The 16,315-nt window shown below is 39.0% G+C and overlaps 1 protein-coding gene across 1 annotated transcript in view; it reads right to left on the bottom strand.

Moving 5' to 3' along the window:
• The window catches only part of LRP8 (LDL receptor related protein 8), a 1,993,970-nt gene that overhangs the window by 73,801 nt on the left and 1,903,854 nt on the right, over positions 1-16,315 (bottom strand). The window contains exon 16 of the mRNA XM_044085444.1: positions 11,348-11,572. Within this exon, the coding sequence (XP_043941379.1) occupies positions 11,348-11,572 (225 nt within the window). The remainder of the gene's footprint in view (positions 1-11,347; positions 11,573-16,315) is intronic.

The raw sequence follows: 16,315 nt of genomic DNA, 5'->3' as shown, positions 1-16,315 counted from the left end.
CAGTCTTACCTAGTGTTAGTTGCACCTGGAGAATTTCAGACGCATTGTGTTGGGCAACTAGCCTGGTGGTGTGAATATTCTTGTTGAATATGGACACTCCTCCACCGTTAGTCTTTCAATCCTGGTTTGGTGGCTGAAAAGTGTGGTAAGAGTTGTAGCCTGGTATTGCAGGAGTGCTCTCTCGAGCCTTGAACCAGGTCTCAATTACTGCACAGATATCGGTGTTCTCCACTTTTAGGAGTGCCTCGAGAGAGTGCATTTTGAGGTTTAGACTTCTAGCATTGAGTAGCATTACCTTCATAATTTGCATGCTTGTACCTGTTACGGTGGTGGTTTTGTCCTTTGAACTTTGCCTAAAAAGGGCACTATAGGGGTGGCAAGAGCCTTAGCCAGTAACCTGAATCCCAGGGGTGACAGGTGCAGACCATCTCTGGCAAAGCATCGTGGTCTGTCGATCATGTCGTCCCAGGCAGACAGATACTGGATCCTCTTTGAATGACACCAGAAGCTTAGCCAATTGTTGAAGTCAATCATTTTGTCCTTATAGTGTGGTATCATTCTGGGCAAAGGCAGGATGCTACTCAGGGCTAGGGTCATACCTGCCTGGGCCACATGATCCAAGAGCTCTTCCATGTCTCTTTTCATGTAGTCCAGGGAGGTATGTCTCAAGTCATTCACTCCAACATGGACAATGACAGAGTCATATTTGTACTTGTTGTGGAGTGACTTGAGTGCATGTGTTATGTGGCGGATCCTGGCACCCATCAGGCAGCTGACTATAATTTTCTCCTTGTTCAGCCTGGTGAGTGGGACATCAGCGTGCCTGACTATAGAGTCACCTATCACTAAAGTGTTGGGCATGTTGTCTTGCCTTAGGGGCTGTTGCTGGGTGGCACACTGGTGTTGTGAGCTATGTGACACTTTGGTTGTGATTGGTGTTTGTTTGCATTTCAGCTTCGGAGGTCCTTGTTGCTTGGGCAGGTTACAGTTAAGGGCCTCTGCATATGTGGATTTAATGTTGCTATGTGTGTGTGCTGGTGGTGTGGGTTTCAGAAGGGCTATGTGTTGCTTGAGGTGTAGTGCCAGTGTTAACCTTCTCCTCTTGACTACCTATCACAATCTTGGGTGGAGAGAGCTTTGCTTCCAGTTTGGCTATGTAAGTGCATCTCTCACAGGTTGTAGTGTTGGATGGTAGGAGGAGAGGGTTGTCTGTGTACATGAGGCAATTGCTGCATTGCCCCAGTATGCCCAGATTTACTAGATGGACAGGAGAAATCACCGGAAGCTGACCCTTGGACATGCCTGGTTTGGTGCTTTTTTGTAAAGTACAGGAGCTGTTTTCCATTGCCTTAGCAAGGTACTTTGCAATTATAGGCTGTTTAGTGCCTACGATTAATTTCTCCTTATTAACAAGGAGAGTTGAGTTCTTGTATCAGTTTAAGGCTTCCTAGTGCTTTCCAGCAGGTATTAGAGCAAGTGCTAGTCACAGGGATGCTTAAAGGTAAGATGAAAAAAAAATGGTTTATCCTATACACTGCAGTGTGCACTAGATAAGTTAGATGTGAAAGTAGGTAACTTAAGTTTTACCTGTCTAAAAAGTTAAGTTTTAGTTTAGAGTCACTATTTTTAAAACAGCAAGATAGACTGAAAGGGGGTGGTCACTTTTGTATTCTGTTCATATAGAATACAGTAGGATGGACAATACATTTAAATAGCTGAAGGGGAGTGATTTCACAAAATGATATTTTTGTGCTTACTCATATGTTGGTGTTTCCCCTCCTTCTAAAATATTGTTAAACAAATCCTTCTAGATCTTTATCACTTTCTTCTGAAACAAATCCTTCCAGATCTTTATCACTTTCTTCTGTCCTAACCTCCAAACTTCCACAGGAATACCATCTATTCTAGGAAACTTTTCTACAGATCGATTATGTGTTACCGATTTTACCTCATCTCCTCCTTTCTTAATTGTTGAGCATCATCTAACTCTAACCTTAGCACATTTAAGTATGCCATGAATATTTCCATTTCTGCTCTTTTTTGATTTCCACATTTCTCTGCTTTATACAAATTTTCATATAATTTCTGAAATATATCCAATATCTCTACAGGATCTCTGGTTGTTTTTGTGGATTATAGCCTTCCTATGTTTGCAATAACACTTTCTGTTACTCAAGTCATTGTGCTAATTTTTTTTGTACTTTGGAATTATTATCAAAACACAGTTGCAAAACAACAACCTTTCTGCACTCATGCATATTAACCAGATACTCCCTTATTTTCCCTTTAGCACTCTGCAGTTGTGCCTCTTCTTGTTCTGTGAGATTCCCCTTATTCTGCATATTTTAACCTTTGTCAGCCCCTCTAAATAATTCCTGTTACTTCTTAACCATCTCTCTTTTTCAATTATTTCTACCTTATTTTGAAATTCCACTTTCATTTTACCCAACTCGCTAGGTATAACTTCTGAAGAAATTTCTATCTTCCCTAATAACTCCTAGATAATTTATACTCAACCATTCATTCAATTCCTCTATTTTTAAGAGGTAGATAGGGAAGCACCAGTATCTCATATTTACTTCATTATCCTTCATTTTTATCTTACTTTTTATTGGTGCATGATCTGAAATAGTTATTGGATGTGTGTCAAAGCTTTCAATGAAGTGCACAGGTTCCTGTGAGATATAGGTTCATAGAAGGTTACTAGGCTAATGGTCCTAGAGCCCTTACAAGCCTAGCTATATTTAACCAGAGTTACCCCAATTGTCAGTAGTTAGGTGAGTGAATTTCGCAGAGGTATGGGTCTATGGTAGTTAATAATGACTTCCTCTGTCCAGGAGGGGCATGGATGCTACCCCAGGAGTGAAACTTGCAGTCACCCATCCATTGATCTAGGTTGTGTTTGAAGAGGGCCAGGGAGGGGCTCTGTTTCATGTGAACTGGAAGCTTGTTTCAGAGAAGTGGCAGCCTCTGGGAGATGTATCTATCTCTCCAGCATGACCTATTCATGTCAGAGGCTAGGTTAAGATCCCTGGAGTGAGTGACCCTTATTGCAGCTTGTTTACAAATGTGCAACATTTCCATCCGGGCTGGGCCAGTGACTGCCCTATTAGCCAGGCACAAGTCGTCCCTTATCAACCTGTAGGAGACAGAATACAGTAACGGGGCTTTCAGTCTTTCCCCATAAGACTTGTTTTGTGTATCCTGTAATTTCTTGGTGAGAAGCCTCTGTGGTCTCTCCAACTGTTGCAGGTGTCTGGTGAGGTACATGGAAAACAGAGCACTGTACTCAATTACTGGTCTGATAACATCTGAGTATAATGAAATTATAACATCCTTAGAGCTAGATGTGAATTTATGTCTTCCATGCCAAATATTTTCATAAATTACTTCAGAAATCTACCCTCTTTTGTTATATTTTCCCTTCTAGGTCCAACAGATACATCCTCTGTTGTGAATCAAGTTCTAGTCACCACCTATAAGTAATATTCCCTGCTGAAAGCTGATTTCTCCCACATTTTCTTAAACTCTGTTATAGAAGTAGATGGAATATAAATACATTAAAGTATAATCATCCTCCCTTGCCAGCAGCCCCTTACTACCACAAATCTACCATTATCCTTTTTTTCCATTTTCTGTCATTATTGGAGCTTCTCTAACAATTAGCATAAGTAATCCCCATTTCCTCTGTCCCTGTTATTCTGCTGAATATCCATCCTGGAATCATTTCTTTATCAAATTCACATGCTCACTTCTTTCCAAATGTGTCTCCTGTAGCTCTATTTGCATTCTGCACTTCTTAATATAATTCAATGCTCATAACATTTTGTCTATACTTGTGAGGCCATTCACATTCCAAAATAATATGGATAGTGTAGCCATTATGATAAGAAGTTATTATTCCCATCTATTATATATGACAGCTTTTTAAATGTCTATTTCCAGTTTTTGTCTTACATGCACCCACTGAGTGGCAGGTTGATCTTTCACACAGTTGTTTCTTGTCATCTCCATTTAAAACTATGCCATATTTTACAAGACTTGTTGTTTTACTGAAACCCTCAAACAAACACACACACCCAAGAACACCCCCATAACCTCTTACCGTAAAACAAGCACATATAACTATGAACATATTCAAATAATGAAGTTCAACTCTTCTGATAAGGACAACTGTCTCAAACTGACAGATGCATACACAGGCATTTACTAACCTAAAATTAAAACCAAAGTAAAACACATTCACCAACACTTTAATTGCCCTTTAATCTCACATTAAGTGCTTTCATTCCACTAGAACTAGTGTAGACATCATGTCCTAGTGTTATCTGAGATCCTGATCAAATAAATTGGAAGCACCACTAAATAAATTATAATTAATACTTATAATTATTTTGTCAGCCGTCCATTGCTAAACAAACTTAAAAAATTGTTAACCCATGATCATAGAAGCTGTACTAAATAAAATATACATTAATTAAAATGGTATACCCATTAGCAAAACATTTTGAATAATAAATGTAAAAACAATCATGTAAAAACCATTAAGTGTAAACAACCTTATTATAAATACTATAAATTACACAGAAATACTGCCAAATATATCCTGTGTAAAACATAATGTAAATCAATGTATTTGTTCCAAAGCATCAAAATTAAATGAAATTTGAAACATTAGAATGTTCAAACTGTAAAAACACATTATTGGTGTATATTAGTACAGAGGTTGGTATAATGGTTAAGGTGTTTACCTTACAGACACAAGGTGCAGGGTTTGATTCTCACATGGGGTAATTGTCTAGGCTTAAAATGGCCCACAAGGGCAGTTAGCCTAGTACTAACCTATGAACCTATGGACTATGAACATTATATCCACCCATAATTCATTTTATTCCCCTAATAATTTATTCCAATATTTTTAAATTCTCTCAGCCCTAAGCATTAGTGCACTAATAGACACTTTTTCATTAATCCTTGAAAAATGGGTAGCTTCTACTAATTGCCATAATAATTCTCTGAACTGTAAATATGATTCCCAGTTGCCACCCCTGTTATTTTTGTGAACCTTCTCCAAAACAAAAAACAAAAAGCAAAAATATTTAAACCCTTCCCAGTCCCTTGCATGTTTATTTAATGCATTATTATCATAGTGGTTTTAATAGCATATTTGTGCTGGTATATTCACTTTGTGATGAGCAGCTTGGTCTTTCCAATATATAACACTGGACAGGTCAAACAGGTGGCTACATACATCATCCCTTCAGTTTTACAATTATGTCTCCCATTAGTGGAGACACTTCTGGGATAATTTTCCTCTACTAAACTTGAGCCTCTATAAATAAGAGGACCAAGCAAATTATGTGATGTCCAAAACACAAGTCCTGCAAAATTAATTTCTAGGGTGCCAGAAAACCCAATCATCATCACGGCATATTTCTGTGGTACTCAAAATGTCTCTTTCTAGGATGCCAGCAAACCCAAGCATCAAGGCATATTTCAGTGGTAGTCAGGACTGTTGCAGGGTGGCCTGGAAACTAGTCTTCTTGAGACACTTTATGGTGGTTCTAATGAAAGCAACACTATATAACACAGAGCAAGCTTTCTAATATATAGGAAGCCTTTTCGTCTTATGTACTACTGCAGTCTTGGCAAAGGAAGAAGCAAGGTCATTCCAGGCAAGGCCTTATATATTTCCTGGAGTTCCTCAATGATTTTCTAACAAAGTTTTCCAAATAGAACTTTCTCTTGAAAGGATACAGGCAGGATAGCAAAGAAGAGTTCCCTGTCTAATGGAAGATAGCGTCGATAGGCTGCCCTCTACAAACAGATGATAGCGTAGGTAGGCTGCCCTCTACAAACAGATGATAGCGTAGGTAGGCTGCCCTCTAAAAACAGATTACAGTAGCATCTGCTCTAGCCAGTTGGCTTGCAGAAGTGACTGTACTGTCAGTAATGTAAAAATGAATGGAAAAAGCAGCATTACAGACTTTTTCCACAAGTTCTTACTAGAATGACGGAAGATTGAAAGCTTATATGGCTTCTTTTAGCAAGAAGCAGAGAGAACTGGAACATGCAAGGTAATATTTAAAGACCCATATATCCAAAGTGGCAGAAGAACAGTCCTTCTTGCCAATGCTGTATGTAGATTCAGACTATTTATTACAAGAAAGAAATCCAAATTCTTTTAACTCTGATATCTGGGTTGAGCCAGTATATGATACAATGTATCAATTTAATGATTGAGATGCCTGGTAAAGAGAAAGAGGATTGACTTACACAGAGATACTACATTCTTGTCTATGGACAGGCCATTGCTAAGCTGTCTTTACGCCACAAACATGGTATTCTTCTAAATAACTATGTCCACTTCTTGTCCTAACCAAGATGTTTTGAAGGAAACAATAAAAAGGATAAAGCCAACAAGTGGACTCTGCCACCCTGAGATTCTCTCCAAAGCAGAAGTTATCTTGGGAGAAACTACCAAGGATGGAAAGCCTGTCATCCATGTATAGTTCTAAGACAGGAATCTCAGTATCTTCTGATTCAACACCTGAGACTTCAAAGGCGAAGAGAGATGTCCTTCAACTGTCAATGCCAATAACGTAAGCCAAGTGTCCCTCCTCTGCCTTCAGTGCAAGAGCATTGCAAGGGCCATTTAACCAAGGGGTGTGCATCACTAAGGAGTTTAACTGTATGATGAGGAAGACCTCATGTTGGGTGGTGACAGACTTGCACCAGGCCATGAGATCATAGCAACTTAAATAACTGTATGTCATTATCCCACAACAATTCAAGCACATTCCACCATATTAACAAGTTCTCAAAATCTACATTTGGCAAGAAGGCCGATGGAACATGACTAGATATACGAGGGCCTACAGGGAATATCTCATATTTTGTTGACTCATTCTGTTTCATTTGGGTGGGTGGTGAAAATGAAAAGACAGTCACGCCGGTCCAAGTTTTAACCAACATATATGCCTCAAGGACTTGATGGCCCACTTGTCACACTGAGGTGGTCACTATGCACACTAGCATGGAAAAAAGGTGGTATCCATATCTCTGAGGTGGCAATTAAGAACACCGGACTATACTTTGATGTTTAACATACATAAGCAACTAATTACTGTTCACCAGTTGGCAGTCTTAAAGAAGTGCAGAGTGATAGTGAGACATTTAGTTTTTCTTCATATTGTACAAAATTATTCTGTAACAGTGATGATTTTGCTATTTTATATTTCAACAGAATGTATAACAGTAATTCACACCTTCTGAAAAAAATGTACTTCCTAAAAACTACAGTTCACATTACAGCAGTGATTAGGGATACTCTTATGATAGGAAGTAATGCCCTGAATTCACAAAGTGCAAATACCTGCATTGCTACATTCTTAACAATTACTCCTCAGTCTTGTACCCAAGTATGGAGTGGCAAGAAGTTAACCTCTGACCATGTACTCATTTAGCAGCATGTCAACATCTTCTTAGGACGGGGATGAACTCAGGTGCAAGGAGTCAGAAGGCAATGTAGCTGCAAATCAGAGGCAGGCCCAGACTGTGAATTCCTTATCGTAGATTACTCTGGCTTCTACATGTGAATGTGTATCAGATCCTCAAAGTGGTCTCTGCACTGGGTGGACTCTATTACTGGCAATTACTGGGCAGTGATGCAGGCCTCAAAAGTCTTCCCTGGTGCTAGTGGGGCATATAATTGTAACCCTGACTATAATAGCTATCAACATTATGCAAGGGTCCCAGACAACCAAGGCAGCTCCTGCTGAGTTCAAGGTTAATTATATAGCAAATGCAAGCACACCTGGTGGGTCTTTACCTTTTAAGCATCACACACAAGAACTTTCCACAAATTCCACAGACAATCTATATGTGGAAAAAAAGATGTGGTGGCTCTGAGGGTGGAGATGGCATGCCATGCACTAAGGGGAAACCTACACTTCCAAGCATAGCAGCTCAAGACTGAAAGAAAAAAGTTGCTTGAGAAGAAAGAAAGAAAAACAGTTACCTAAATACTCCACCCAATTAACAGGGTCCACAAAGAAATATTCTAATTTTTTGAAGCCCAAATAAGCATTAAACCTCTTCTTGAGTAGCCATGCTTAGGCCAATCCAGGGTAGTGCTTATATGCTTGAGTGCCTCCACAACAAAGAACTGTCCTGCAAAGCATAATGGCAGGTAAAAAGGTCACAATCCCACCAGAATCTTTAATCTCTGTGTACAATGCTTACTCAGAAAAAGGTGGTGGATGCTTCATTTTTCTAGCCACAAGAATTATCCTGAAACTGAGTAGGAAAAGTCCTGCTGGTGTATGTTGGGAGAGTCATTGGAACCTAGAATTAAAAACTGCAATCAGAACTAAAAACATCTATGTAACTTGGGTTCTCTTTTCACCAGTCTCCAGCAGTAAGATGCTCAACTTTCTTACTTTTCATCAATTTTCTTCATGTTGAAAAAGTTACTCAAAGGCCAGCAGTTATGAAAAATGCAATGGAGGGACCTTCACCATGCCTAAGGAATCTACAGGGTTAGTAGTCCCCAATGCCTAATTCACCAAATTCAAAGGCATGCGCTTTAGTGGCAAAACTCCTTACAATATCTCACTCCACAAGAACAGTGAAAATGCCTTTCCTTAGGCCTGCAACAATAGAAGTTGCAGTTTCATAACGATAATGCTGAAGGTTTGAACAGGCTTCAACTCTGACTTAGATGGTGGTCTCTGCATTTTTTTACTGAAATGAAGCCATGGCTTAGTTTTGCAGCAGGCATAATCGAATGCTTAAAAAAGCGAACAATGATTAATCGACCCATGTAAGCTAAAGCTTACAACATCGAAACCCCAGAACAGCGATTTTTTTCCCCAAGGGAAAAAAAAAATCGCTGTTCCAAAAAAAAAAACAAAAAACTTTAAAACATTACATAAAGTGGGGGGGATAAGCCCCCCCACTTAAATATACCAACTTCGAGATCGCACTACAGTGCCGAAAATGGCAAAGTAACAGAAGCGGCCAAGCAAATTCTTTCCCAGGGAAAGAATTCGCTTAAAAGCCGCTTTGCTATTTTGCCTTTTTGTTCTTTTACATTTGATCAAGACGCATTCGACGAATGCATCTTCGATCACGTAATAGGTACCCTTGCAGCATGCTTTAGCAGTCAGTTTACTGGAATATTAACCTCTCACCTGAAGAAGTGATTAGCATGAATGTAGTGAACAACAAGTACCTCAATGGACTTCAAGAACAGATCTTACAGCTACATGAGTAAACAATTACCTCATATCCAGTCTGATATAATCTAGCATCCTCAGTGCACAGCACTGTAGCATGTCCCCCAAGGTAAGTTCTCTACAATAAGACTTCAGACTGCCCTTTCTCTACCAGATAGTGTGCACTGAGGACTTACCCAAGTTTTACCTAGCAACATTGTTGGATGACCCACTTAAATGGCCAGAACTGGCTGAGAAACTCAAACAGCTGACAATGGACCCACCAATTAGGAATATGATGATGATGATGATAGAATTTTACAGGCTTTGGTCTCTTAGCTCTTCTCCTTCACAATAAGAACATGGACACCTCCTGAAGTGACTAAACAAATGAAGTTCACTCTTGTAAGTTACAAGACAAAATTGGTAAAGATATAGTATGCAAGCCCTTTATACCCATGCTTGAAGAAACCAGTGTGGGTCAGGTCACAGGATATGGTACTGCAATAAATACATGTGCTAGAGAAAAACCCAGCCTGGAGTTTTAAGCTTCAAGGAATGGTGACACAAATGTGTTTGCCTACATCAAAGCCATCTTTACAACAAGATCATCTGATCTTTTCATAGAAGGAAAGATACAAGTGCAACAGTTCACAGCTAGAGAACCAGAAGCTCGGACAACAAGAAATTAACAATCTTGCTATGGTAAACAATTCACAGAGTGTAACTACTCCAGTATCAGGAACTGTTCTGATACAACAAAGTGCAAGAGAACACACTTCACAGCGATGGAATGAGTATCAGTGTCACTGTAGTACAATGTTTACCACACTTATCTCTAAACCAGAAGTTCATGGGTTCTAATCCAAGGATAGGATTCAGATTATAGCTAAAACAACGCCATTTTGATGCATCAAAAAGAACAGTGAACTGGTAGGTTAGACCCGCTATTTGAATTCATTCATTTTACAAATCCCCACAGTTAGCGCATCCCTCAAAGATGTCCAGGCCAGGTGGTAATAAAATATCAGGACTTAATTCCAAAAGGAAGGGAATTTTCCTGGAGTCTTGGCAACATTCATTTCAAATAAGGTCTGTGCATGCACCATCCAATATGTCTATAGGTGATGGGGTATCAACAGGCTACTGCCACAGATATTCTTCCTCTTCACTAGCAGCAAATGTACAAAGTACTTTAAGATGTTCTATATCTAATGTACAATATAAAAGCAGATTCTTGTTCTGCTGCTTAGTCCCTGCCACCTTTATACAAAGCGGCAGAATGATTTGAGAACCATGATGTCAAAAGTTCTTCTTCTGCACAGGTCTCTCTAGTATGCTGGAATTACCCATAAGAAGGTCAGGCTACAGCCGTAAGCAATGAGAGACTCATGGCAACTGAAGCATAATGACATACTCATTATTACATCAGTCTCTTTCATACCTCTCAACTATCCCTGATTTTTAAAGGCATCCTTGATTTTGGCTCAAAATGTGGTTCTATCCCTCCAAATCCTTTCTAGAATTGGCGAGTTTAGAAGCAAAGTTGGAGGATTACACTTAATAATAATGACAATTACAGTTATTGACACCTTTACTTTAAAAATGAGAAAATGCAAGTAAACTCACATGGCCTTATTGGGTCAACTTCTCAAGTTAATAGTACTCATTTTAAAAAGTGTCCCAGATCATTTCTGGATTTGCCCCTAACTTTAAAGGTAAGAGGTTAAAACTTAACGACCTCTATACTCTAAGAATATTCAGTGCAGAACTAATTCCATACCTGGGTAGATGCTTGCCGACCCAGGGTTGCCCAGATTTAATGAATATATAAATGTTTTACAAGAAAACTTCCAGGTAAGCACTAGTACGAGAGACAAGTGGCATAACAGTGATCAGGGCGATAGAAGTTCTGAAGATTATATAATCAAAAAAAATGCAACTCTGACAACATAAGCCCCAGGAACACACTCATTTCTTTAAAATGAAATGTTACACTCAAATCAGTACCAGTAAAAAATACAGTTTTAGACGTACTGAAAATTTAAGACAATACAACTGAAAGTTTCTGCTCTACATCCTGGTACATATGATCCCTGGACTATAAACTATAAACTACAAAAACTTACACTGCTGTGATAAATTGCTGTTATTTACTGTTCCATCTGCAGATTCGGTAGTTCTAGATCTGTTTGTAAGTTCTGGAGTTCCAAGTTTACTCCGGATGACTACAGTACTCGAGAATACTGTTGGTGCTGCTACTGTCGGAACAGTTCTTACAGCAGGACTAGGTGATGCAGTAGCAACTACGGTGGGAGAAGGAGATGGCTTCAAAACAGGCACTGTTGGAACATCTGTAACAGGAAAAAAAACTTTGCTCAGTTTAAGACATAATGGATTCTGCCAATTACACATTCTTATTTTCAGATATCAATGTGATTCACTTATCAGCATTTGTGTGTCAGAATCAGCAGTGTATCTCTAGAGCAAATCTCTCAACAAAACATCTGATCCTGAACAAACACAATAATGTTCGACTCTTACATTATCAAGAAGGTCCACTGTTTCTCACTTCAAGGTCACGATCCCATAAATCACTTGTACCACCTATTATTTGGTTTCTAGACTTCCCAGAAAGGCAACATGTCTCCAAGAAATTCAGAATCTGGAGTCCAGGACAACATTCCAAAGGAGGCTATCAGACTTCACTTTTCTCAAATTTCTCTCTGCTTCATATACATAAAAAAAATGAATGCTGCATCATCAAATGACAAAAGTAAAGACAGATGAGATATGTTTCAAAGCATCCTATCTTGTTAGTCGTCACCTGTAGCTGCAGCAAAAAAAGTCATAAATCTCAGGAAACTGTGACAGACTGCCTGCTGTAATTCTTTCTAGAGAGATGCTGCAAGAAAGTCCCTTAAAGATCAAGAGTTAACTGCAATAAGATGTGAATGCCTATCTCTTGATACGGTTGGTTACTGCAGTTAACAAGTATCACATACATAATCTGAAATATATCAGCAATGCTTTAGTTAATAACACTTTTACTGTATTTTTGGGTGACTGGCAGTGTGACAGTGTTGCAGCAGTTAGTCTTCCTAGCTCACAATGCACAGTTTTCTTGTTTGATTCTTGGCTTGGGTGCCTTCTCTGCAAAATCTGCATGCCCTTAATCTGTCCATATGGGTTTCCACTAGGTATTCTAATTTCCTCTCACAACCCAAAGATGAGCCATATGTGAAATAGCAATCATCAGATTTGCTCAAATGTGTGTATGTGTGTGGCAGGATGTATTAGTAAGAATGTGTGTGGCGGGATGTATTAGTAAGAATGTGTGTGCATGTGCGTGGCGGGATGTATTAGTAAGAATGTGTGTGTGTGTGTGTGTGTATGTGTATGGCGGGATATATTAATAAGAGTGTGTGTGTACGTGTGTGTGTCCTGCAATGGATTGATACCTTATTCAGGATTAGTTTCTACAGCTTGCACCCAAAGAGTGCCTGGAACTTTGAAATGGAATAAGCAGGTAACTGGAGAATGGATGAAGGGATGTCTACCACAAGGACACTAGAGCAATACTAACAAGTAAAAGTGATAAATGAGACAAGATTATTTAATTCATGTTGCAATGGCACTTTTTATTACCTGGATTATGTACACGGTTATACACACACTGTGCTGTTCTGTAGTCCCCACATCCATTTAGCGTAATAAGTGCCAGCATCTACCTTGTCATAGTAAGCAGGATGTCTCAAAGCACTAAATGTGAGACAGTGACCAGTAAACAGAATCTGTCAATGGCATATGCTACTTAAGCAAATAAGGAAGAGAACTGACCTTCCCAATTCTTGGTGCACTATGCATCTCAGCACATTATTACTTGGACCAAAACCTGCTTCTTGCTACTACTGTTCAGAAACTTTTGCTGTAGGGAACAAGCTACACTAGTTCCTTGCAATAGTTTCTAACATACATATATACATACTGGAAGTAAGTCAATTAAGCAACTGTGATCTAAATCGTGTCTACTTACATGAATACCAATACTGGACTCACATCCAGATGGGCAGCCATCCAACAAAAAGGATAACACTACTGACTTGCAGGGAATGACCAGCACCTCTGCTGGTTTTGCTTACACCTGGATCAGATCAAACCTTTGTCCTAACATAGTGCAGCTTTGCTTGACATGTACATTTATAATGACTATTGGAAGGGGAGAAGTGTTTTAGTTCAGACTTGAAGGTCTTACAGCAATGATGCTTCTTTAAGTAACGGCTAAAGATCAGGTTTATCAAGTCGATGCAAGCACTTAGTTTTGTTCAAAGAAAACAAATTTTATTATAAACATTAGCAAACATTTAAGGAACTCAAGAACGTGGAAAACTTACACAAATCATTTCGACATCATGCGACATTCACAACTCAGTGGTGCTGGCCATGTTTGTCAAAGTGCTTCTAATTTGTATTAAGTGACTTACTCACTGCACCTTTTTAACTTCTGCAATCACAAGGCATTCCTAAGCCAAAACAAAGTATGCAACCACTGCTTTTCTTAAAAAGGATGGAACGTGACACTATGTGACTGAAGCTCTTCAAAACAAGAAACTGAGTTGCCAGAAAGAAGCCCTGGGTTAGAGTGCTGTTTTGCAGTGATTACCGTATATCACAGCAGTGCTGATTTCAAAACACAACATATTAAAGCGGTAATGGAAACATCCAGCCAGCTTCCCCCAAGCTGAGTAGAACATGTGATTATCTGCACAGTCTCCACCAAACCAATTAACAGTTTGATGAATATATAAGCTACAACTCACAATGGATTACCAGTATGGTAAGGGGGATTAACAAAGGTTGTAGGTCAGTGTAAATGGATTATATTTCACAAAACTACCAAGTCACTACACTGATATACACTAGATCGGGAAAGGGACGACACTCCACAAATCAAAAAAACAAAAACATTTTATTCAGGGGCAACCTCCACCCCACACACATCCCCTGCTAATTACATATACCAGCTCCTGGATTGCAAAACAGTGGCAAAAGGGAAAAATCTCACACCTCACTGTGTAGTGATCCCCAAAGCAAATGCCAGCATCCTGCAATGAGCCAACAGTTTTATAAAACAAGTTTCTTTCCTAAAATTTTGATGTGCCAAAGGTACGACAAAACACACCAAACCCATACAAATGTTGTACACTGTGCATGGTATGTTCTTGTAAGAAATCGCTACAGCAGAATAGCAAAACTTTTAACTAGAAGTATTAGCCATTTATCCAGTCCTCAATATAGGTTGAGAAATTTCTGGTAGTTAATGGCCATTACAGCTGTAACAAAACCATTGAAAAATCACTGTTTACAAGCCGAGATATCCTATATACTAAACTGAATGAAACAAAATAATGTAAACACATCATGAAATGAATACACTACAGTAATCTATTTACTTCTACTAACTACAACAAAATTTGCCCAGGATTAACATTTACCCAGCAGTGTAAACCTTGGCTTTAGATGATTGTCACTGTTGAAGTGACACCACGACCCCCTGTGCAAAAATGGGAAAAAGGGGTTGTGGATGGATAGATGGATGGATGAACTAATGTCAGTAAGTGGATACTGACTAAAACCTAAACATCACTATAGCAAAAAAAATTAAATTGGAGTGCAAAAATCCATTTCTTTGTGAAAAATGATGAACCTATTCAAATTTAACAATAAGCAATATTTAAAGACAAAAAACAAAGCGTAAAAAAAAATGGTTTCTGAGAGAACAAATGAAGTTTGTATGTTATACACATCTTAGACTAATATGCTGTTATGACATCCATTTTGTCTTACCCCAGAGAGAGAAATGAATAAAATATCCTTTACTGCAAATGAAACTTTTTTAATGTACTGTGGAAGACTGAACCTGGACAGCTAAAACAGACAGACAAAGATGATAAAGCCCCAAAAAGGCCTAAGAAATTATACTTCAGTGTGCTCTCTCTAAAGATTCAGATTCGTTATCATCTGGCAATGAGTAGCAGTCTCTCTGGAATCTGATTATATGTCATTGGGAGGGACCAAAGAACCCTGAGAACACAGCTGCCTATGCAGAATTACAGAAATTCTGTACAGTCATGTAAATACCTTCATATAAACAGCTGTACCAACCCAAAATGAACATAGGAGAACTAACAAAAACAAGCCATCCTGGTGGAATCTCAGTATAAATAGGCTGTTTAAGATAAGAAAAGAAAGAAAATAATATCCAAAAATAGAAAGGGCATTGCCAGCAAGGTAAAAAAATACCTTATCAATCTGAACAAACCATTCAGGGGACTAATCAAGTCCAGCAAAGCTAAATTTCAGATAAAAATAGCCTTCCAAGATAAGAGCAATCATAAGGCTTTCTTCAGTTATGTTCACAAACTTAAAGGCACCACCCAACAATGTGCTAAACTAAAGGCAAATTAAACCACATATATAGAGCTGGAGGATATAGTAAATATTCTGGCCTGAAAATTTAGCTCAAGTTTTACCCCCTCCCCCAGTCACCCTACATGAAATACCACACACCATTTCTCCACCAGCTATAACTAGGGAGCAGGTCTTCACTGCAATCTCTAAGGTGAAGAAAACTGTTTTGATGGGGCCTGATAATATCCCAGGGTGTATGAACATGAACTGTTGGTCCCGCTACAATCTCTGTTTAACCATAGCCTTGAGACAGGCTTTGTGCCAAACAAATGGAGAACTGTAACAACACAAAGGGGTTCTTCCATAGACCCGGGGAACTACAGACCCATAAGTGTGACTAGCCTCACATGCAAGGCCATGGAAAGAATTATCTTGGATCTGATAAACAAGGACAGAGCAAACCTACAGACACTGGACCCTACCCAGTTCAGCTTTAAAGGCAGGTCATACCCACTTAATATGGTGGACTTCTTCAAAAAGATCACTAAAGTTAGGGATGAGGGCAAAACTGTGCACACTGCCTACCTAGACCTGGCCAAGGCATTTGACACAATACCTCACTCAGGCATTATAGATAAACTTATAAATCCATATGTCACCCAATGGATAGCTTACTGATAAGATAC

Source organism: Protopterus annectens, chromosome 10.part0, assembly GCF_019279795.1.
Source record: "Protopterus annectens isolate FY-2018-M chromosome 10.part0, PAN1.0, whole genome shotgun sequence".
Lineage (NCBI taxonomy): Eukaryota > Metazoa > Chordata > Ceratodontiformes > Protopteridae > Protopterus > Protopterus annectens.
This window is presented reverse-complemented; position numbering and strand designations above follow the sequence as displayed.